Here is a 25,113-nt window from a genome sequence, read left to right as displayed (position 1 = left end):
ACAGACACACACTGCATCTACACTGCAGAATTAATGCAGTTTTACACCACTTTAACTACCACGGGATTTCTATAGATTTCTATAGATTATCCATGATAATATAGATAGGATTATGATGATGGTAATAAAAACAACTACATTTTAATAATAATAAGAATAATGAAACATGTGATACAATATACATATACACATGCAATGATACTATACACATACTTGGCAAATCTGCCAAGGGATCTAGAAGTTCTTGGAGACTAAACTGCTTGAAGGAAGCTTTTAGCCTGAGCTCCTTTGCTAGAGATGCCTCTGAGGAAGCAGCCTGAAGCCTGGGAAAGCTGAGCCCCCCAGCTTCTCCTGCCTTTCCCTTTTCTCTTGGCTGGTGGTGGGGCAGCAGCAGGGAGAGTGGGTCGGAAGTGGGGCTGAGAGAGAGGAGGGAGCTCAGGGCAGTCCGGAGCCTCTGCAGGAAGTGACTCCTGGTTCCTGGGTGGTGCTTCATGGCCGACGTTGAGCTTCTCCTTGGCGGCTGCTGGAGCTGGGGCTGGAGCTAAGGGACCCCAAGAGTGCTGGGCTCCAGGGTGGTCAGTAAGTGGCACCCCTCCCTTCCTTGCCCTCTTTCTCCCTTCCCCCCCTCTGCCACCAACTTTCTCCAACTTTGGGCAGCAGTGGCCAGAGGGAGGTCCCCCAGAGTCCTCATGGAGGGCCTTCCAGGAAAAGGACCCAGTAAACAAGCTGGGAACACCATTCCTAGAAAACAGATACATCCATGCTTCTCAAAATGGAGGGCGCTTTGGGGGGATTCCTCCTGCACAGCAGGAGGAGGAGGAGGCTGAAATGGAGGACATGGTCCTGGAGAAGGAGGACCACCACCTCCACTATCTCTGGGCTTTGGGAGGCTGGGAAGGGTCCACCCACATTGCAGAAAGAAAGCAGTCTGACACCACTTTTAAGTGCTGCAGCTCCAGCCTGTTTAGACCGTAAGGATTTGTTAGTTTCACAAGGGGGGGGGGGTCAAAGAGAGGGCCCAAAAGTACAAGCTTCTCTAGGGTGGGACCATGAGACTTAAAAAGTGGTGTCACGCTACATTGTTTCCAAAGTTACAAATCCCAGGGTTTTGTAGGATGGAGCCAGGGCAGTTGAAAAGTGGTGTCAGAACTACATTGTTTCCAAAGCTGCAGATCCCAAGACTCTGTAGGATGGGGCCATGGCAGTTTAAAAGTGGTGCTAAAGTGCATTATTTCAACAGTTGTCAATGCACCTCCCCACTGGCACTGGTTGTCGTTGTTGTCGTTGTTAATACAGTATATGCGTACAGAGATAATTCAGTTTGACACCATTTCAAGTGCTGCAGCTCTAGGCTATATAAATCCTGGGGTATGTATTTTACAAGTGGGTCTTGCCAAAGGGTCACAAAATTACAGATCCCAGGATTCTGTGTGAGATGAAGCCATGACAGTTAAAAGTGGTGTCAAACTGCATTATTTCTAAAACTACAGATCCCAGGATTTTGTAAGAAGGGCAATTTATACAGTGTAGATGCATCCCCACTGGCACTGGTGTGCGGGAGTCATTATTATTAATAGTACCGTGTATGTAAATCCTGGGGTTTGTAGTTTCACAAGGGGAGTGTTTAGCCTTCCCTGCCAAAGGGTCATAGATCTGCAAATCCTAGGATTCTATAGGATGGGGCCATAGCAGGTTAAAGTGGTGTCAAACTGCATTATTTCTACAGTGTAGATGCACCCTATGCCATGGCCTTCCTACTAACTGAACATAATCCTACACATAATTGCTGATTGTTTCCCTTCTTTTCTTCCCATTCCCCACCCCAATGTCCCCCAACTTCCCCTCTACTCCCTTCTTCATGCAATCCCTTTGGATCTCTGACTTTGCAGCCTTTTCCTGATGATCCAAAAAAAAAAAAAAAGCTACCAGAAGAAACAGCAACATGGAGACCTCTTTCTCCTCTCTGTATCTTGTCACTCATGCCTTTCCTTCAAAGGGTGGAAATGCTTCAGGAGGAGGCAAGGCACAGAGAAGGATGGGGTCTCAGGGGCCAGTTTGTCTCTAACAAATTACAGCTGGAAACAAGGCAAAAGGATGGGTGGATTCTGGGTTGGCCTGTTGTTGGTGGTGTGTGCCTTCAAGTTGTTTCCAACTTTTGGCAACCTTGTCATAGGGTTTTCTTGGCAGGTTTCATCAGAGGGGGTTTGCTATAGCCATCTTCTGAGGCTGAGAGTATGTGATTTGCACAAGGTCACCCAGTGGATTTCATGGCTGAGCCAGGATTTGAACCCTTGTCTCCAGAATCATTGTCCAATACTCAGACCACTGCGCCATGCTGGCTCTCTGACCTCTTAGAGGAAGGTAAGAAAAAAGGACAGGGAGGAGTCAGTGTATGGCTCTAAGGGAGAAAAGGGACCCAAGGCAGGTGGGCTTCTTGTTAGCTTTCTTGGGTTGCATGTGTAGAAGTACAGTGGAACCTCGCCTTACGTGGGGGATCCATTCCGGACCCTCCACATAAGGCGAATTCCGCCTATGCTCAAGCACCATTCAAGTTAATGGGGCTCGTGTGTGCGGCAGTGTGCAAGTGCACCCCATTCATTTGAATGAGATGCGCCACCCTGCGCGTTCCTGCATAGCTTGAGCACATATGCTCAAGTCACATATAGCGCGCCCGCGTATAACGCAGGCGCACTGTAATCTAGTTTGACACCACTATAACTATCATGGCTCCATTCTGTGGAATCCTGGAAACTATAATTTGTTGTGGCACCAGAGCTCTCAGAGAAGGCTATCTGACAAAACTTCAGATTCCAGGATCCCATAACATTCAGCCATGACAGTTAAAGTGGTGTCAAACTGCATTATTTCTACAGTGCAGGTGGAGCTTTAGACACCTATGAGTATAAATCTTTTAGCAGAGGCATGATGGAACTGGAACCCGGCTGCAAGAAGTTTGGAAACAACTGGTGTAGATGCATCATGGATTTCCGCAATACACAGCAACAGAATTAAATAATGACCAAAAGAAATTCATGGATCTCATTGGTATAGTTCTTTTGTCCCAGAGCTAGGATCTGAGGCAGTCTTCAACAGAAAAAAAAAAAAACAGATACCAAGAAAAACACAGTCAATTATAAATATTAAAATACAATTGAACTGTTCATAATATCAAAACACAAGCTGAAATAAAATATTTTAAATTACCTCAGTGCATCAAATTAAAATATTTAAAATATTAGCATAGCCATTTAAAATGCTTACCTGCATCAGACTGTTGCTTGCCTGCTTGAATAGAATATAAAAGTAATTCCATAGTCTAGGAGCAACCACCGAGAAGAGTTATAATTGTGACAGTCTCTCATAGTAATAATAATAGTTTTTCTATAAACTAGAAAAGTTTTTTAATGTAAGATTGTCATAGATGAAACTGTAAAAAATAACCCCAACCTACCACAAAGAAAATATAAACATGAAAGGACAATACTTGTGTGCTTAGTAGTTGTCTAACTTGACAGTCTGAAAAGGGGGAAATGTTGGATATACTAAACACTGAAATAATGTATTTTTGTAAAGGTAAATATATACTTTGCCAATTGTCAGCAAATGATACTAAAGATGTATAATGATGGTACAGTAAAATATATATATTTTAAAAGATTAAACTGCATCAATAAAAGGAAGGAGACTGTGACATAGTGCTTTGAGTATTGGAGACCAGGGTTCAGTTTCCTCCTCATCCATGAAATCCACTGGTGACATCAGACAAGTCACACTCTCTCAGCCTCCTCAAAAGAAGGCAATGGCAAACCTCCTCTGAAGAAATCTTGCCAAAAAAAGTATGATAAATTTGCCTTAGGGTCACCATAAGTCAGAAACAATTTAAAGGAACACAACACGCAAGAATGGCAAAACAATCACAGACTCCCATCTCAGCAAAAATCCAGCTTAGATGCCAAAGGCCTGACCGCACAAAAAGATGTTTGACTACCAGTAGAAGAACAACAGAGAGAGGGCTAGCCTAGCCTTTTTTGACATGGAATTCTAGACCCAGAGGCTGCATCTGCACTGCAGAAATAATCCAGGTTGACACCATTTTAACACCCATGGTTCAGTGCTATGAAATTTTGTGTGTTGTAGTTTTGGGAGACATTTAGCCTTCTCTGTCAGAGTGCTGTGGTGCCAAAGCAAACTACAATTCCCAGAATTCCATAGTATTAAGCCACAGCAGTTAAAGTGGTGTCAAATTGGATTATTTCTCCAGTGCAGGTGCAGCCATAGTATACCTTACTTATCAATTACACTTTTGTCATACTACTTCTCAAGGGCAGTGCACATTATTCTCCCATTTCATCCTCATGGGGTGAACTGAGCTGAGAGAAAAAGTGACTGGACCAAGATAACTTTTATAACTAAATGGGTGGTTTGAAACCAACTTTCCCTGGTATCAGCCCAAGACTGTGACCCACTGATGGCAGTCCTTTGGTCTTGGCTGCTCTGCATGCAGCCCAGGGTGACCAAGTGTCCTCCTTCTCCCAGGCATGTCCTACTGTTCAACTTTTGCCCTGGAGGAATCCCAAAATGTGCCCCACATAGAGCATGACTAAGAATCATGGATTCACATTTATATGCGTGTTTTTAGCTTTTATTTGGGAATGATCTCCATTTTCCTTTAATGTCCTCCATTTTGCAGTGCCTGGTCCTTCTTTGCTGTTAGGACAGCTGGTCATCGAAAGGGAGAACCACTGACTTCTTCATCTCAACCCAACTATTCAGCTTTCAAATGGACAGTGGGAAACTAATCAGTGCAGGGAAGTGGCAGATTGGTAAGGACTACTGAATGGCAGAGTAGGGAAAAGTCTTATCATTGACACGTACATCAGCATCCCTGTATTGCTGGGGATGAAGGAAGCTGTTTTTGAATGGATGTAGGCCCTTAAAGACATGGGTGTGCCAACATATCTGATAGTCCTGATGAGGAATCTGTACTCAAGACAAGAGGCTACTATCAGAACACAATATGGAGAAACAGAATGGTTCCCAATTGGAAAAGGGATCAGGGAAGGTTGCATCTTATCACCCTACCTATTCAATTTATATGCAGAACACATTGTAAGAAAAGCAGGCTTGGACACAGAAGAAGGAGGGAAAACAGGAGGAAGGAATATCAACAATCTAAAATATGCAGATAACAACATAATACCACCGAAAATGCTAGATGGATGGACTCTATTAGGGAGGTCACAGGTATAGGTTTGTAGGAACTAAACAGAGCACAGGAGGACAGGGAGTCTTGGAGATGTCTAATCCACAGGGTCACCATTGACTTGAGGGCGGTTAACAACAACAACAACAACAACAACAAAGGTGTGAGAGAGACTGAATGGAAGAAAATTATGATAGTTCCCAACCTTTTCTGTGCCCCACACCCCTGATTAATGTTTTCACCCCCTACTAAAGTAAATATCACATTTGAAGATGAAGAAATTTAATTTCAGTTGTATTGGACCACATATAATAATGTGAACAAACTGAATTTTAAAAAAACTTAGTGCATAAAACGCAACTCTAAATTGAGCAATTAGATTCTAATTTATTCAGAAAAAATGTAAATAGTAAAATCAATCCCAATTGTGGACATAAAATTCAATTACTTCTTTGCTCCTGCTTCTCATTCATGCTTTTGTCAAAACATGGAACTTGTTTGCTAACTGCGATCCTGCAGATCTGCCTGTGGGTTAGGCAATTCCTAGATTTTGTATTGACTGACAAAAGAAAACGAAATCTAGGTTCACATCTTTGTCACACACCCTGAAATTCCATCTTGCACACCCTGAGGGTGTGGGCAACCCAGGTTGGGAATCCTTGGAATAAGCAGTGGATGAATGAAACAGGACAAGGGCAGGCAGTTGTATATGAGAGAGAGATTAAATTTGGTTCTGCACAGGTCTAATGAAGGGGAAAGAAACCTGAAGAGAGAGAAAGCAATGTTGTCAGCCACTTATGTCTGGCTGCTAGCCTAGAGCCCTAAGCAGTTTCTCCTAAAGTAATGCAACTTTCACCACTGAAAAGGTCACCCATCCCTGCTCTCATCTTCGAACCAGGGTTGGGCTATCTGTGGGCCCCAGATGTTGTTGAACTGCAGCTCCCATCTTCCCCTTATAGTCACTCCTCCATCTTCTGAGTTTCAACCTGCTTTTTGTATGCTATTTTCTGCGTAGAAGTTGAATAAGTAGGGTGATAAGATGCAGCCTTGCCTGACTACCTTGCCAACTGGGAACCATTCGGTTTTCCTTTAGTCTATTCTAATAGTGCCTCTTGTCCCAAGTACAGATTTCTCATTAGAACTATCAAATTTTATACAATACTATTAAAATATTTTGAGTATGAAACTAAGGCCCTGAACAGACAGGCCAAAATAAAGCTGCTTCGGGTCACTTTGGAGGTATGATGTTTAAATGATGCATGCGTCCTAAGAGTCCGGAAGCCGCACCAAAGCCATGCTCCAGTTCTAAGGCCTGGAGGGCAGCTTTGGCGCAACTTCTGGCCTCTTAAGATGCATGTGTCATTTAAACAGCATACCTCCAGAATGACTTGAAGCAGCTTTATTTTGGCCTGTCTGTATGGGCCGTTTGTTTGTGTACTTTGAACCATCAGAAAGCAGAGCTGTCACTATCTCAGCCACCCATGAAAAAAGTTTTGGGTTTTGGAATATTTTGGATTTCAGAATTCTGGACAAGGACTACTCGGACTGTATTTCTTATTTTGTGGGATGATAATTCAAACAATAACTTCTCCTTCCTTCCTTCCTTCCTTCCTTCCTTCCTTCCTTCCTTCCTTCGCACATAGATACATTTTTCACCTCCCCTCTCCTGTCTTTTCTGTTGGTTGCTTGAATTAATTCTACCTTTCCTCCACCCCATATCTGTTAAGCTTCCGTCTTAGCGAGCTCCTTCTGGAATTAAATTAAATCACCAGCTCAGTGGCCTCTCTTTTTATATCTTTGGTACAGTTGTCATGTTTTGGTGGTGATTGGTACTTCATAAATAATTATCTATTGCTATCAGCTGAAGTAAAGAATTGCTACAGAAACAGTTAGATGCACTAAGGGAGAGAGGCTTTATCAAGCATGAATCGTCTGTTCCTTTGAGAGGCCCAGAACAGGGAGACTTTGAGCAGTCACGTTTTCTGTTGAGAACAACTTTACCTTCTTTCTTTAAGAAATGAAAATTCAGTGCCAGGTAAAATATGGAAAACTGCAGAGGAAAGATAGCATGAACCAAGGTCATTTTGGCTATTCCTCAGAAATGCTTGTAAAGGGTTTGCATCCGGTTGATGCTTTAAGAATGTAACCCCACGTCTGTTTGCATTTCAGTGTGTTGCAAGAAATTTAAATCTCTTGCAACATAGCCTGTCTCTAAAGTGTGTTCAGTGGGAAGGTCATTAAGGTTAATCATGTGTTGACTATGACTATAGAAAATATACTGGGGGGGGGGGGGGGAGGTTAAAAGTTTTTTGTTTGTTTTTTACAAACCAGAAGTTGCTGACACACACAGAGATGTGAAGGCCCACAGAAAAATTAAAGGAAAAAATAATTTTTGTCTGTGTTTTTCCTGAATCATACTAAGGAATCTATAGTACTCCTGGGGGGGAAAAGGAAAAATGGGACAAAAACCTGGAAAAAAACAAGAAAAATTGAAAAAAGGAAGAAAATCAATGATGGAATATTTTATTTTAGCATGATTCAGGAAAAACACAGACAAAAATGGTTTTATTCCTAATTTTTCTGCAGGCCCTCACATCTCTACACCGTGAGTCTGCCCTGTGAGCCTCCTTTTTCTCTTGTAACTAGGGACTGGAAGTAGAGTTGCCACAGTAGAAACTGGAGAGGGCTGCAGTACTTTTAATAGTTGTGTACAAGAAGGAATTGAAGCAGGTGTTGTTTGTTACCTGGTTGCATAACAAGCAACTCCTACTAAAATCTACACCTCTTAAAGGTATAGGAGTCATCTTCAATTTTCACTTTGGCAGCCCTAGTTCCGGATTTCACTACAGCCAGTCATTATGCCTTTTTCTTTTTATTCCTGCAAGACATAACTTGCAACCATTTGTTAAGTGGTGCATAGGCATCTTCTGGGTAATTGCAGGAAAAGGATAAAAGTAGCTCCAAAGTTTATTATGCAAGTATGCAGAGAACCCAGCACACTGATCAAGTCATACCAATTTAGAACCATGTTTTTACAGAGCTGGAAGTGACTCAGATAATAGGCTATTCACTTCTTGAAGTAAAAGCAAAACACACAAAAAACTCAACCATCACTGGATTCCAGGACAATTATTTTTTAAAAATCTATTAGCTGCTACTCATTAAAGAAGAGCACCTGTGAGTTTAGAAATTTTAATGTGGAATTCATTTTACTGCTTTGCAACGCTAACCAGTGGCCTTGCAGATCTGAAAAACTGTAATGGACACAGTTCCCTGGCATTTGTTCTTCTAAAGCCCCATTGAAATGAATAGTGACTGTGACAAAACAAGGCATTATTCATTGCATCTTCTGCAATGGGTCTTATTTAAAAAATCCTAAAATTTATGCTGTACACAGTTATTTTTATTGCATATATAATTAGCATTGGCATGGAAATGGCTCTACTGAGGTGAGTTCAGTTGACAGATGAGGGACCTCTGCCTTGACACTTACAGCTTGAAAGGAATCACCTATCTATACACCTCACAATACTCTCATTTCTATGTTGTAAGTAGGAAATTCTGGAACAAAACCACAAATACAGAAGCAAGATTTGTGTTTCTGTGTGGGTGCCATTTTGAGACATTTATTGAACTCTAACAAATGCTCATTCTTTGGTGAGTGAGCAATAAAGTGTTTAAAAATGATACCACCGTGATAGAAATGGCTGCATAGATAAAATCAGCAACTCCTTGTGATCCTTCCTGACTATATATGAACATAGTTGCAATGTTAAACATTACCAAGTCAAATTCTGGCATTTCACTTTGGAAACCATGGGCAGCTGAATAGGAGAAAACAGAGGCACGACAAAATGAAATGTGTACTTTCCTCAGTTTTGAGTTGGGGCAGGGATTAATTTTGATTGCTCTTGGTGCAGCACACAGCCACTTTATCGTGGAGGGTTATACTAGACAGACCTCTCTGAGATGTTTTGGCAAGTCATTACAGCAGTTTTCATAAAATTCCCCCACATATTCAGTTGGAGGAGTGATACTGTAATTGCATGTTTGGCAGTAGTATAAGGGACCTAATGCACATAGCACAAATGTGAGGCTCACACCAGATTAATGGGGAGACAAAGCTAGTTGTCACATCGGGGTTATAGCTGAGGAGTGCAGTCTTGCTCCCCTGTTCACTGAAACATAGTGGGGAAAGGTGCTTTCTGAAAAACACTTATTTCATTTAGTAGACACTGATGATAAAATGGAATACTGCCATATTCATGTAAGATTCAAATACAATCTAAAATAGGCAACCTCGCCCTTAAGCCTCCATCCTCACCTTCTAGGCCTGTGCTTTCAGATTTTAGGAAATCCCTTTCTGACTGTACATTGCTGTAGATCTGTTCCTCCCATTTAATTTCAGTGGTGCTTATACTCCTTATGATAAATGAAATAGGCCTGCCATTTGTTTTGCTTCAGGAGTGAAAATGTGTTGTTCTGTGCCTAAGTCGCTTCTGACTTAGGGCAACCTTAAGACAAACTTATCACACAGTTTTCTTGGCAAGATGTTCAGAACGGGTTTCCCTTTCCCTTCCTCTGAGACTGAGAGAATATGACTTCCCCAGGATCATCCATGGGGTTTCTATGGCTGAGCGGGGATTTGAACTGGTCTGTAGAGTCGTAGTCCAGTATTCAAATCACTACACAGTGCTAGCTGCCAAGTAAGTTCTTTTGAAAAAAGTGAGAACTTGCATTTCCCCAATTTTCCCATTTCTATGCAGGTGAACTCAGAAGTAAATCAATTCAGCATATTTATGTCAAGGTAAGAGATTATGGGATTGCCACCCAAATCTTTTTGGGTTTCATAGGGCCTGAACAGACAGGCCAAAATAAAGCTGCTTTGGGTCACTTTGGAGGTATGCTGTTTAAATGATTCATTCGTCCTAAGAGGCCGGAAGCCACGCCAAAGCCACACTCCAGTTCTAAGGACTGGGGTGCAGCTTTGATGCAGCCTCTGGCCTCTTAAGATGTGTGTGTCATTTAAACAGCATACCTCCAATGTGACCTGAAGCAGCTTTATTTTGGCCTGTCTGTTCAGGCCCATAGATTCTTATATTCCAAATATTAGGTACCTATACTACGTAGTAAGACCTATTGAGCTCAGTGAATCTTACCTCTGAGTGAATTTACTTTGTTACTGAGCTTTATAAATTTTGCAGAAGTGAATGTGTCTGTCTATGTTTCTGAGCTGTTATAGCTTGCAGAAATTGGTAAAGGCTCCTTAAGTAATAATAATAGTTTTCCCTTGAGGATAAATAGAAAAGCAAAAGACTGTTAGTGCCAAAGTTGACTCTGTTTAAATTAGAAATTTGTCACGTTTAATTAATTATGTTCTGGAAGCTGTTCTTGTTTGTTTGGTATTAGATCTGAAGAAAGATAATTGGTTTTGCGTATAGCATTAAATCTCTGGCTGAGGAAAATTGCAAAGTTTTGAGCTAAACAGGGACTGAAGAATGTTCTTGAGTATGTAGTAACTTTTATTAATAGCAGTTGCACTGGGAAGTCTCTTGCATTTGGGGAAATTATTGTGCTAACCTGAGTACTTTTGAGAACATTTTAATATTACATCTTGAATTTATATTGCTACATGGGCTGCAAACTGTTAATATGTTCAGCTGGTAGTTTAATCAATTGGAATTGTGTTAGATCATTGCCCTTCTTGGCTTATTAAAAAAAAGTCAGAAGATGGCTGGGTAAAGGAAGTGGGTGATGCCTCGCTAAAACAAGGCACAGTACAGCATGCCTAAAAGCAGCAGTTATGAAACCATTGCTAAAAAAAGCCCACCATGGATTCTACCATTTTGAATAATTACAGCGTGCCTGCATCATATGGACTTGAGGTCACATGGATGGCGAGCCCTAATATGGTGAATGGGCCATTCATATGAATGGGGCTTAATCATTTGTGGACTTTGTCTTACATGGGGGGAGGGTCCAGAATGGATCCCCCACATAATGCAAGGGCACACTGTGTTTACCAGTCTCAAACATTACATTTTTAGGAATGTTACTGTGGCATTTGATGGCTTTCCAGCTCCAGGGGTTTCTTGATGAGATGGATTATCTAGATCCATTTCAGTTTGATTATAGAACAGAAGTAAGTTTGGTCGCCTTGGCGGACAACTTACAAAAGGTACTGCTGGTGAAGTGTGTCCCTGTTGGTTCTGCTAAACTTTTTTTCCCTTTTAAAAATGTTCTGCTGGATATCTTGACAGCTTATGATACCATCAGCCATGGTATTCTGAGTCACTTTGCTGGGATAGGATTAGAGGCACTGTTTTACAGTGACTTTTTGGAAGGGTGGACCTAGAGCATGGTGCTGAGGGACTCCTGTTCAGTCCTTTGACCATTAGCCTGTTGGGTCCCTCAGAACTTGGTTGTATCCCCCATGCTATTGAATATACACATGAAACTGTCCAGAGTTTTGGGATCAGGTGTCACCAGTATACTGGTTGTACTGAGCTCTGTTACTCCTTCCCACCACAGTCAAAGGAAGCTGTCTCAGTTCTAAACAGTGCCTGTCATCATTAACAGACTGGATGAGGATAAACAAATTGAAACCTAGTCAAGACAAAACAGAGGTGCTCCTTGTCTCTACAACAACAGATCAGGGAGCAAGGATTCACCCTGTACACAGGTCCAGAGCTTGGGTGTATTCCTGGATTCAATCTGGAACCTGGAAGCTCAGATTTCGGCAGTGCCTAGCAGTGCATTTGCTGTTCCTTGGGTCATCAGATCAGTCAGTGGTGACACATGCCTTAGTTACATCTGTTTGTATTACTGTAGGGGGGATGCAGTGGTTTTTTGGTAAAGATGCCAGTTCAGAAGATGGGTAGCTCGAGGCCAAAGTGCTGCATGATGGGGTGAGCTCCTGTCACTAGTCCCAGCTTCTGCCAACCTAGCAGTTCAAAAGCATATAAATGCAAGTAGATACACAGGCACCACTTTGGTGGGAAGGTAACAGCATTCGGTGCAGTCATGCTGGCCACTTGATCACCAGAGCAGTCCTTGGACAACGCTGGCTCTTCGGTTTAGTAACGGATATGAGCACCACTCCCTACAGTCAGTTACAACTAGACATTCATGTAAAGGGACTACCTTTACTTTTTAACTTTAAGGTACTCTACCTGGGGCTGCTTTTGGGTATGGAAACTTCAGCTGGTCCAAAGAACCACAGGTAAATTGTTAACTGGGGCTGGCTATAGGGAGCATGCAACAGTTCCACTGACTGCCATCTGTTTCTGGGCACAATTCAAGGTACTTATGGTGACCTATAAGGCCTTTTGTGGCTCAGGTCTGCATTATTTGAAGGACCTCAAATGTCCCACATAAGCCTTTCTGTTTTGAGATCTTTGGATGAGGCCCTTCTCTTGTCCCACCACCTTCACAGATGTATTTGGTGGGAACACGGGAGAGGGTTTCAGTGGCTGCTCCCAGGCTCTGGAACTCCCTGCCCAAAGAGGTAAGACTGATGCCCTCCTCACTGTCTTTCCGCAAGCAGATGACAGCCTTCTTGTTCTGACAAGCCTTTAAGAATTGAGTTTTTATGGGGAAACAGATCTTGTATAATGTACAGGATTTTTAATTTTTGATTTTTTTAAAAAAAGTTTTTGGTTTTGTTTAAAGCCCTGGTGACGCAGTGGTTAAATGCCTGTACTGCAACCACTCACTCAAAACCACAAGATTGCGAGTTCAAGACCAGCAAAAAAAGGCCCAAGCTTGACTCAGGCTTGCATCCTTCCGAGGTCGCTAAAATGAGTACCCAGATTGTTGGGGACAAATTAGCTTACAGTTGGAAACTGCTTAGACACTGCTTAGGTGGTATGAAGCGGTGTATAAATGAAGCTTGTTTGGTGAGGACTCAAGAGAGAGCCTTCTCAGTGGCTGCTCCTACCCTGTGGAACTCCCTTCTACGGGAGACTAGGCTGGCCCCCTCATTGCTTGCCTTTCGTAGGCAGGCAAAGACATTTTTTTTAAACAGGCCTTTTGAGATTTGGCAGGCTTGATTTTATTGGGAGATGAGAGGGTTGGTCTTGGACTGTTTAATTTTAACTTTGTGTTTAAAATTTTTATATTTGTAATTTTTACATTTTATGATTTTAATTGTACAATTTTAATTGTTATGTTTTATGTAAGTTATCCGCCTAGGGTCCCATTTTGGGAGAAAGGTGGGATAAAAATAAATAAATAAATAAATAAATAAATAAATAAATAAATAATTGTTTTTAATCTTTTGATAATTCACTTTTTAACTTTTATATACTGTGAATCTTTATCTACGTTTGTTTTTAATTGTTGTAAGCAGCCTTGAGTCCTGAACTGGAAAAAGGGTGGGATATGCATTATAGCAATAACTACACCAACTTAGTTAACTGCTAAATGAGGCCAAATTTTAGTGCTCTAATTTGTGCTAACAGTTTTGGTTCCAGTGTTGTGTTACTCTGTTAGGATGTGTGAGAGAGTAATAAACATTTACTTTTCCTCCTATCCATGAGCAGCAGGTTTTGTTTGTTAAATTGTGCATTATCTCACTTCATTATTTCAAAGAGGTATCTCAGCAGTGGGTTTTGTAATATATAAATTAATTGATCAGTTAAACTCAGTTGATCATAACATTAAAAATCTAGTAGTTAATCCTTTTTTTTTAATTGATTAACAACCCTAGTCAGTATATACTGACAGTATAGCATCAAATTTGCATATCTTGTGTCTATGCACTCCTAATGGGACAGTATACAGTGGACTGGATCCAGGCTAAATTAGTTTAATTTAATCTCCATTAACATTGATTGCTAACTTGCCCCACTGATTTCAGTAGGATCTTACAGTACAAACACACTGTAGAATGAAAGCAGTTTGACAGCACTTTAACTGACAGAATCCTGTGTTTTGTAATTTGGTGAGGTATTCAGCCTAGTCTCTCATAGAGTTCTGGTATGTCAGCAAACTACAAATCCCAGGATTTTGTAGGACGGAGTCATGGCAGTTAAAGTGGTGTCAAATTGCTTTAATTCTGCAGTGTGGCTACACCCTAAGTTCAGCTGAGTCCAACTTAGTCTAAATCCAAAGATGCAATGAGGCATGGAGCTTCCATCTTCTTTGTTGTAACCTTAAAGTACTAGTATAAGAGTACTGCGTTTGCAGTCACTGCCCCCCTGCATCACAGACTGTGTAAGGCAGGGATAATGCACCATGTTCTTTCTCAATGTTTTCTCTCATACATGCCAGCCTACAGTTAATGGTCACTGATTATGGTAAATGTAACTCAAAACATCTAGAGACCAACATACTTCCTGCCTGTAGATGATTAAGGTGTTGCCTGGGAAAAATTGCTTCTAGTCAGGAATGACCAAAGAGCTATATGGTAACCAGAACATATTCCTTCTTTCACTTTTCAGTAATTTGACCCTATCTGCTGCATTTGTAATTTCTTCAGTGATGAGACTTTGCTGGGAAGTATGGATAAAAATATTGCAGATCAGCTTAATAAGGCCTATGAAGCCTTCCGGCAAGCATGTATGGATAGAGACTCGGCTGTGAAGGAGCTCAAGCAAAAGGTATGTGTCTTGTTTCATGCTCTTAATGCTCTCAGTTAAGATTGCATTTGTGACAGCATCCACAGAAAGGTTGACTTATCTTTCACACACAACAGAAGTGTTCAGTGTCGTTCGATAATGCTGGGAAAATTCTGTTGATTATCTGCAATGATCTTGCACTTACAGGTGTGAAGCTGTGACATGCAGCTTGTGTGTCATCATCTATAAAATTGAATTTTATAATTGTTGAGGGCAGATTCCTTCAAGTTTTAACTATTAGGAGGCCTTGAAATGTATACTGTTACTGTTACTATAGGTGCCATTATAGATTGCTCTTAAAAGAAATGGGTGTGCCACAGCATTTGATTATCCTGATGCATAACCTGTACTCAGGGCAAGAGGCTACTGTTAAGACAAAATATGGAGAAACAGAATGGTTTTCAGTTGGAAACCAGTTTAAAGTAGGCAAGGCTGCATTCTGTCACACTGTCTGTTTAACTTGCATGCCAAAAATATCATACGCATAGCAGGACTAGATTTGGAGGAAGGAGGAGTGAAAATTGGAGGAAGGAATATCAGCAATTTAAGATATGCAGATGACATCATACTACTGGCAGAAAATAGCAAAAACTTGAAACAATTGCTGAAGAAAGTTGAGAAAGTGCAAAGGCAGTTTTACAGTTGAATATTAAGAAAACAAAAATAATGACCACAGATGATTTGCAGAACTTTAAAGTAGACATTGAAAACATTGAAATAGTTCAAGATTTTTCATACCTTGGCTCAATCATTAATTAGAGGAGGTTCAGAAATCAGAATACTATCAAGGAACTAGACAAAACCCTGAGGTGTATGCATATATAATTGAATACTAAAGTTGGCATGGTCCCTTCAGTTGTATTTCCCATTTCTATATATGCCTTTGAAAGTTTGACAGTGAAGAAAGCTGGAAGGAAGAAAATCAACTCATTTCAGATTATAGTGCTGTGTTTTGCAGATAATGTGGACTGCTAGAAAGAGAAATAAGTGAGTCCTAGAGAAAATCAAGCCTGAACTCTCCCTAGAAACCAAGATGATAAAACTATGACTGTTGTACTTCGGCTGTATTTTGAGAAGACATGACTCACTAAAAAAGACAACAATGCTTGGTAAGGTAGAAGGCAGCAGAAAAAGAGGAAGACCACATTCCAGATGGAGAGACTCGGAAGAAAGCCATGGTCCTGAGTCTGCAAAACCTGAGCAGGGCTGTTGATGATAGGGGACTTGGAAGTCTCTCATTCATAGGATCACCATAAGTTGAAGTCAACCTGATGGCAATTAACAACTGCAAAAAGTGGGCTGGACCTGTCAAGAGGAAATTCATGGTGTTGATCATAGGCAGCCACGGGCGGGATACAGACGGGCAGGGGAAGATGTCTTGGAGGTGTATTCTGCTGAATACGGAGCCTCCAGACCGCCCGCCCCGGGGGCGTGGCTCAGGTGATGGGGCTTCCACATGGGGAGCAGTGAAGACGCCTCACCTGGGGCCGTTTCTGACCCGCAGTTTCCAAACCGCCGCCTCAGAGGACGCTGCAAAGAGAGAGGCAGCTTCCTCACGGGCGGCCAAAAACGGGGCTTTTTTTTCTTTTGCCGGCTGGCAGCTGTGCAGCTGCAGCGCTCAGCAGCGGTGGCAGAAAGCTTATGTGCACATTTAAAGCGCCCAAGCCCCTTTAAAACTTTTTCCCTCGCCCTGCCCAAGAACAATAGTGGTCTCCTGCCAGCTGGTGATCAGCTGGTGTTGGCATCCTTGTCCGCTTGCACGTTGCCAATGTCACCAGCATCATGGATGCCTCCTCTCCTTTGGTCCCTGCGCTCTTGCTGAATCTGCAATGCACAGCCACAGCTGTCGCCGCTGCCACCGCTGTCCCCCTGCCATCCCCCATCACCTCCCTTGTACATATGTAAATATTTAAAGTTTTAGGGGTTTTTATTGTTAGGTGAAAATGGCACAGGAATGTGTGTAGGAGTTCACTTTTAATTCCAAACTTTCCCCGATTCTAGCAGCGCATGCGTACATGTTGCTCTAGGGTTAGGGTTAGGGTTAGGGTTAGGGTTAGGGTTACGAGTCTTAAAATGCGCTGCAGCTGTGCTGCAGCTTCCACACCTGCATGGCAGTTGACGCTGCAATTAAAGCCTGACTGCAAACTGCGCATGTTCCAGGACCCCGACTCATTATGTGACGCAGCAGACACGGAGCTTTTAAATGGGCAACTTAAATTAGCAGCGTAGCAATTCTGGCGTACCGGTGGAGCAGCTTACAGACGGAGCTGCGCAGCTGCGCATCATACAGAAAAGAAGCGGGGAAAAGCAGCACCTTTTTAATGCCGCCTCTTCCCGCTTGGGGCGTGCGGGCGGTGTGTTCATGGCGGCATTCAGGTAAGGGCCGTCTGAAGGCTCTACCTTCATGACGTCATGAACACACCCCTTTTTGCCCGTCTGTATCCCGCCACAGTTTTCCTAGTTTCCAGGAAAAAGCAATAAGTCACCAACCCTTGGGAAATTTGGTCCAAAACACACTGCGGAAATAGTGCAGTTTGAGACTGCTTTAACTGTCCTGGCTCAATGCTAGGGAATTCTGGAAACTGGAGTTTGGGGGGACATTTAGTCTTCTCTGTCAGAGAGAGCTCTAGTGCCACCACAAACTACAACCCCAAGGATTCCCTAGCACTGAGCCAGGGCAGTTAAAGTGGTCTCAGACTGAATTATTCCTGCAGTGTGTTTTGGACCTTCCTCAGTGTTTGGCTAGCTACAATTGATGCATTACTTCAAAAGAGAAAAATGATTTGGGTTACATTAAAGAGTTACTACCAAAGATACTGTTTGGTACCTTTTGGTTCAATGAGACATTATTAAGGATATGCCTTGGGGACAGGAATGAACCTCAATGGTTGAGTACAAGATAATCCAGAAGGTCATATGGCAGCAGGCTTCCAAAATGATTCAGCCCTAGACACCCTTAATTTGAAGCAGTGTAGCCAAGAAGAACCTGCAGCTACATAATTAGGTGTTGATGCTGTGACAAGAGCCAACTTGGCGAGCCATCTTCTTTGTGTCCAAACAGTTGTCTGGTGACAACTGGGAAGCATCCTTGTGAACATCCTAAAGAAAAAGGCCATGCCCATCACCCAAGAAAAGACAGTAAATGTAGCACAAGACAACCAAGGTATTTTCTTTTCTTCAGGTTCTTGCTTCTCTTAGATTACTTCTCTATCAAGCAAAAGCCAAAATGGCACCATTGCCTCATGCCTGCCTATAATTTGTTGTTGTTGTTAACTGCCTTCACGTCGATCTTGACCCATGGCAACCCTGCTGATGAGACATCTCCAAGACCCCCGTCCTCTACTGGTCTGCCCAACTCCTGCAAACCCATACTCATGATCTCTTTAATAGAGTCCATCCATCTAGTATGCAGCCTTCTTCTCTTTCTACCCACTGTCAAAATAGCATAGGACTGGCAGAACGTTATGGCTGCTCAAGTTCTCAGATGAGAGACAATTTTGTAATAATTATTGGGCACTGGAAACAATTCTGAAGAGCTACTCTATAAAGCTTTTTAGAGATGCAGTTTTTTAACAGCACCAAATCAACTAATTCTCCCAGGAACCTGTAGATTCTTGTAGTCAGGCAACTGAAATCAGGCGAGGGAGCGGGACATATTCTCAATTTACTTCACTGTCCCAAAGAAGACCAAAGGTTCTCTTTCCATCCTGGACCTGAAGATAGTGAACTACCACCCCAAGAATGAGAAATTCCACTTGAAGACTCCTCCATCTACTCTATTCTCCTCCCGTTGATATTCTTTCACATTCCTAAAAAAAAGGAGCATCACACTCTGAACTCAGACAGTCAGATTGTGCTTAGACAAAACCAGACATCAGCATTATTTTCAGTTCACTGACTTCAGTTCTTCCATTCGGTCATCTTTAGGCATTTTCCAGGACATGTCCTACATTTCAGCCTTCTGTCCAGGAAGAATTCCAATATGTCCTCCATTTGTGTGACTAAGAAGGGCGTCCTTCAGGCAATTAGTCTGTCCTCGTTGCAAAGAAGGGGATAAGATGGATCCTTCTAAAGTTCTTTTTTCCTAGGAGCAGCAAAATACAAGCTTTACCTCCAGAGCTCAGGGCACATTTGTTTCTCAGAGGGCAAAAGGACAGGGTTTTATTCTTTAATTTCAGCACAATGGACAAATGAAAGAAATAATTAGAAGAGACAAAATAAGGCTGGATATTTGACTTAGAATACTGCAGTATCTCATGTCCTGTTCCACTGCACTAAGATATCACTCTTAGGTCAAAGATTAAGATTATAATTGCAGTTCTAGTGACATTAACAAGGATTGCATATTTTCTTACTTTATGAACATCTGTTGCTCAGATATGTCTTTCTTGGCTCTCTGCATAAAGAACATTTTGATGAGTTGTTCAGCAGAATATTAACATTTGACTATTTAAAAGAAAGAGGGAGGATTTTTTTTCTTCTGTGGCAAATGGGCCACAGAACTGGAAAGACAGTTGGACATATTTCTTTGAAAACTGTTCAAAACAATTGCAGCTACTTCAACACAGAATCATCTTGCACTCATACTAGAAGCTTAGATAGATTTAGTTGAACACAATGGAACACAATAAACACTGGAGATGTCCTGAATATGAAGGAAGTCTAGCGCATATGCTGCTGCCCTATCCAGTCATTGCCCTTTTCTGGTAAGAGATAAGGAGACATTCCAACTTTGTACTTGAGAAAGCAATTTTTTTCCTTTATATATCTTTATATGCTAGGATATTTGCCAGTAGAATGGAACAGTGGTGGTGGATATAAGTCTAGCTTTTATTACTATTTTCCGACCCTCTTATTAGAATAACAATGGCCCGAAATGCATGGGCCAAATAAGGTGGCTTCTGACCATTTTGGGGGTGTGGACACATGCCCCCAAAATGTCCAGAAGCTGCTCTGAGGCCACACTGAGGGGGGGGGGGAGAAGGTGGACCTTTAAGGAGCGGAAATCAACTGCTCCTGCTGGTGGTCACTTTGGGATTCCAGTGGCAGCCTGCAATCATGCAGTCACTGCAATCCTGGCTGGAGTGGCCAGAGGTTGCTGATACTGAATTTAAACACATTAACTTTAACAGTTTTTGGCAGTTTTACAGTGTTAGACCAGTATTCAATATCAGTTGTTTCTTTTTAATTACTTGTATTTTGTAGTGCAAGAAATGCCATTCATAAGCAGATCCTTTTGTTAACATGAGTTCAACCACAAAAACTTGCTTTAAAAGAGTACTTTTTGTAGAACAGTTAATATTTAAGCTCGTCACCATAATATCTGAACTGCTACTTAATTTTCTGATTTAGTCCTATATTGGTGTAGTCCTATACAGTACTCCTATATCTAGGCTACCAATTAATTATATAATTCCCAAAGTTTTATTGAAAGATGTAAATCATACCAAAGCCTAAAAACTTTTATGTGTTAATATTCAAAAGCATTAAGACACAGTTGATCAAGCTTTGTAACACATAAAACAATGTCTCACAGTTTTAATATAATAAGCAGGATTTAAATTTTTGTATTAACACAATGCATTTTAAAAACCTGGTTTAAACCAAAAAGGGCTTCCCAACCCTGGATAGAACTGTGGATAGAAGACCTTTTTGAGCTTGCCATACAAAATGAAAACGTTTCCCAAAGTTATCAGCTCCCCTTTCCCAAAACTGTCTTAGCTGGCCTTCTAGCACATTATTAGTTATTTTGGACGCACTGGTAGCCTAACTGCAGAAAAGACTTCCCACCCATGTTACATATGCTTCCCTGCTGGGTTGACTACCATTTAGTCTTATTAGCCAGCATACCTACACATTTGTATACAGAGATAAACCAGTAATTCTGATATGTACTACCTCGTTACTTCTGCTGCAGCCAGGACACAATAAAGCATGAACCTTCCATCTGTAGCTTGCTTAATGCAACACCCCAGCCTAGCACTCTGGCTTGTCTCTCCCCGCAACAAGCCATAGTTATAAGATGTGGCTTGTTCTTAGTTGATGACTCTTGTCTATCTAGAGCAGTGGTTCTCAATCTTTGGTCCTCTAGATTTTTGAGACTTTAACACCCAGAATTCCTGAACAATGAGCATACTGACTGGGACTTCTGGGAACTGAATTCCAAAACATCTGGAGGCCCAAAGGTTGAGAACCACTGCTCTAGGGAGAGACCAACCCACATACCAGGTTTGGATGCCATAATAAACTATGGACTTCTTTAGGTCCGTAGGTCTGTGGTTTATTTTAATCAGTCCTAATTGAGTGTACCAGCACAATGCTATCATTTTAATGCCATGCTGATGGGCTTTTCCATAGGCATTGACTTGGTCATTATGTGAACAGTATTTCTATGTAGGTAAGCTCTTTTGCTGCATAGAGCATTTACTGCCACAGTCCCTAAACTGTGGAATAGTTTGCCGGAAGAGATCCATCTTATTACCACCTTAGATGCCTTTAAGAAGGCACTTAAGATGGATCTCTTCCAGTGGGCTTATCCACCAGATTTAATATAAGAGACTATGCTTAAGGTTCCACCCTGATTATGATTGTATAACTATTTAATGATTGGATATTTTAAGGAACTAATAGAAATGTATAATTCAGTATTAGTATTTTATAGATTGTTTTCCTGGATTGTATTGTATTATTTTAATGATATAATCCCGCTTCGATCCTTGGGAGAGGCGAGAAATATAAATAATAATAATAATAATAATAATAATAATAATCTACACTACAGAATTAATGCAATTTGATACCACTTTAACTGCCATGGCTCAGTGCTATGGAATGTAATGATGTAATCTTTAGTATGGACATGGAGTCTCCGTGGGCAGAGATCTCTAATATCTCTGCCCTGTCATGGACGGACCATTTTCTGGTTGAGGCTCGAATCAAGGCTTCTACCTTAAGCCCCCCCAGGGGTAGCAAACCTATTAGGATGGTCCACCCTCAAAGGCTGATGGAACCCAAAAGGTTCCAAGAAGCCCTAGAGGGGTATATGGCTGGAACTGACGGCGATTCTGTTGATGCCCTGACCAACATCTGGGATATAGATCTCTCCAGGGCTATACACAGTATCGCTCCCAAGCGTCCTTTCCGGCCTGCTTCCAAAAAACAACCCTGGTATACAGAAGACCTCAGGGAAAGGAAGCGGGCTGTGCAACGACTAAGCGCAACTGGCGAAGACACCAGCGCTTAGCCGACAAGGCACTCCTAGAGTCTCATTTGAAGGCCTACGGAGTGGCAATAGGTGCAGCAAAGCATTTGTTCTATGCTGCACGTATTGCGTCCGCAGAGTCGCGTCCGGCAGATCTGTTCAGGGTAGTGAGGAAGCTAACACATCTGCCCCCCTCCCTGAACCCTATTTTAGAACCATCTAAAGCCTGTTGTGACAAATTTAATAACTTCTTTGCAGATAAAATCTCTCGGATAAGGGCTGATCTCGACGCCAGCATTTCTTCAGAATCTATAAGAGAGGTGTCCAGAGCTTCCGTGGCCTCTGTTATACTGGATCATTTTGAGTTTGTTAGTACCGAGGAAGTGGACAAGATCCTTCGAAGTGTTAGGAGGACGACATGCTCTCTTGATCCCTGTCCCTCATGGCTGGCGGCTCAGGGGGGATGCGGTGCTAACTATGTTGCACTGCATAATTAATACATCTTTAAGAGAGGGACAATTTCCATCTAAATTAAAATTAGCAGTGGTTAAACCCCTGCTAAAAAAAACCCTCCCTAGACCCCCTGACTTATAATAACTACCGGCCTATATCGCTGCTGCCATTTTGGGGGAAGGTGATCGAGAGAGCAGTCGCCTTCCAGCTTCAATCGATCTTGGATGAAACGGATTTTCTGGACCCATTTCAAACCGGCTTCCGGGCGGGCTATGGAGTTGAGACTGCCATGGTCGCCTTAGTTGATGATCTCCGTCTGGGCATGGACAGGGGTAGCGTGTCCCTGTTACTGCTTTTGGACATCTCAGCGGCTTTCGATACCATTGACTGCGGTATCCTTCTGGAACGCCTGGGGGAGTTAGGTATCGGGGGCACTGCGCTCCAGTGGTTCCGTTCCTACCTCTCGGTAGATTCCAGATGGTGCAGCTGGGGGACGTTTGCTCCGATAAGAGGGTGCTTACATCTGGCGTCCCTCAAGGAGCGATTCTGTCCCCCATGCTATTTAACATTTACATGAAACCGCTGGGAGAGATCATCCGGAGACACGGGGTGTGGTGTTATCAGTACGCTGATGACCCCCAAATATGTTTCTCAGTGTCCCCGACTGATGCAGTAACTAGGGATGGCATCTCTCCTCTAAATGCCTGCTTGGAGTCGGTAATGGGCTGGATGAGGGAAAACAAACTCAGTGTGAATCCAGAGAAAACAGAAGTACTGGTGAAAGGTTCCCCGGGTCTGGGTGGTGCGATTTGCCACCCGGTCCTGAATGGGGTCACGCTCCCCTTGAAAGACTCAGTCCGCAGCTTGGGAGTGCCCCTGGACTCGTAGCTCCAGCTGTCATCTCAGGTGGATGCGATGGTCAGGAGCGCTTGTTATAAGCTTCGGTTGATATGCCAGCTGCGTCCCTACCTGGACTGGAAGGACCTTGAAACTGTAGTACATGCTCTGGTGACCTCTCAATTGGATTTCTGCAATGCGCTCTACATGGGGCAACCCTTGTGCCGAACCCGGAAGCTACAGTTAGTGCAGAATATGGCAGCGAGATTGGTCGCTGGTTGTTCCAGGTCTGACCATATAACACCCATCTTGAAAGATCTTCATTGGTTGCCTATTCGCTTCCGGGCTCAGTACAAGGTGTTGGTAATGGCCTATAAAGCTCTAAATGGCTTGGGCCCAGGGTACTTGAAGGACCGCCTCTCCCCATATAATCCGCCCCGCACACTCAGGTCAACAGGGCTGAAATTGTTGGAGGTCCCAGCGACATGCTATGCGAGGACCTCACAGAGGGCATTCTCTATCGTGGCCCCCAGATCTTGGAATAGTCTCCCAGATGAGCTCCACTCCACCACATCTTTAGCTCTTTTTAAAAAGAACCTGAAGACATATTTCTTTTCCCAAGCCTTTCCACCGTGAAAAATCATTTTTTCCCTTACCCCTTTTCATTGATGACCCTGAAATGTATATATTGACTTCCCCTTCTATCTGGCCCTTTTGTTGTTAGTATTATTGTGTTGTTTTTAATGCTGTTTTTAATTGTTTTTATTGGAATGTTTTTATATATAATTGTTCGCCGCTTTGATCAAAATTTTGGAAAAGCGGGTTACAAATAAACTATATTATTATTATTATTATTATTATTATTATTATTATTATTACAGTTAAAGCAGTGTCAAACTGCATCAGTTCTGCAGTGTAGCAGCAGCCCTAGTCTGATCCGGCAGTTCTTACATTCTTATGATTCTTAAAGTTGCTGGTTGGCCACTTGTGTAGCTCTGATCAAAGATCAGAGCTGTGTCAAATGATTAGAAGCCAAAGTCATCCCAGCCAGATGGTGCTGTGTGCAGATGGATGTTTGGTTGTCAAGTATATCTTCTAGTCAGTAACTTGTTGCTGCCATCTGACTCTGAAAGAATTATTTGTGCACGCTGGCTGTCAAAAGCATCTTCTCTTCTGTCTGTTTTAGCTGTCATGCCTGTGCTCTGTACAGAAGTGTTGACAAGTCATTGCTGTTGTACATTTTCAATTTAGGTCTCAGCAATGTGTCTCCACCCACCCTACCCCCACCCCACTGGCCGCTTTATCTCTGCTTCTTGAGGTTGTCTTGGTTTCTGGAATATACTGGCCTTTTTGACTTTTTAATGGGCTTCACTATTAATCTGGTTATAGGTAGACCTGTTTCCTGTATGAGGAAAGGCATCTATCTTCCTTTCCTGTCACTTAAAACACTGGATTTTCAGAATTCTGAAAAATCATAATGGTTTGGGGGGGGGGGATATGCTGTTGCCCAGCCACCAAAATCACTAATCTGATCATGTAAGACAGGGATGGATAAGTGTAACATTCCAGATGTTGTTAGACTGCAATCCTCTTCAACCTTAGCCCAGTCAATAATGAGAGCTGCAGTGCAGAAACACCTGGAGGGTCACACACACACACCATTTCTTGACTGGACAATAATTGGACCTTATAGATGACCTCTTAATGCCAATTATTGCACCATCTTTAGCACTTGATGTATAACAGGTGCACTAATACAACTCTGTCTAGCAAAGTAGAAGCACAGCTAGTCATTATCC

The 25,113-nt window shown here is 42.3% G+C and overlaps 1 protein-coding gene across 7 annotated transcripts in view; it reads left to right on the top strand.

Annotated features, from left to right (window-relative positions):
* The first annotated feature begins 419 nt into the window (after positions 1–419).
* TANK (TRAF family member associated NFKB activator) overlaps positions 420–25,113 on the top strand; it is a 51,024-nt gene continuing 26,330 nt past the window's right edge. Inside the window, exons 1-3 of one of the 7 annotated variants that reach the window (XM_089519903.1) lie at positions 420–579; positions 4,691–4,823; positions 14,647–14,805. In XM_089519903.1, the coding sequence (XP_089376029.1) occupies positions 14,707–14,805 (99 nt within the window). In that variant the 5' untranslated portion in view covers positions 420–579; positions 4,691–4,823; positions 14,647–14,706. Of the gene's footprint in view, positions 580–4,690; positions 4,824–14,646; positions 14,806–25,113 lie in introns of those variants that run through there. The other 6 variants (XM_089519901.1, XM_089519902.1, XM_089519898.1 and 3 more) reach the window with 6 other exon arrangements.

Source organism: Sceloporus occidentalis, unplaced genomic scaffold, assembly GCF_023333645.1.
Source record: "Sceloporus occidentalis isolate IW3139 unplaced genomic scaffold, rSceOcc1.0.p SCAF_4, whole genome shotgun sequence".
Classification (NCBI taxonomy): domain Eukaryota; kingdom Metazoa; phylum Chordata; class Lepidosauria; order Squamata; family Phrynosomatidae; genus Sceloporus; species Sceloporus occidentalis.
Note: the sequence above shows the minus strand (reverse complement) of the source record. Positions and strands in the feature narration are given on the sequence as shown.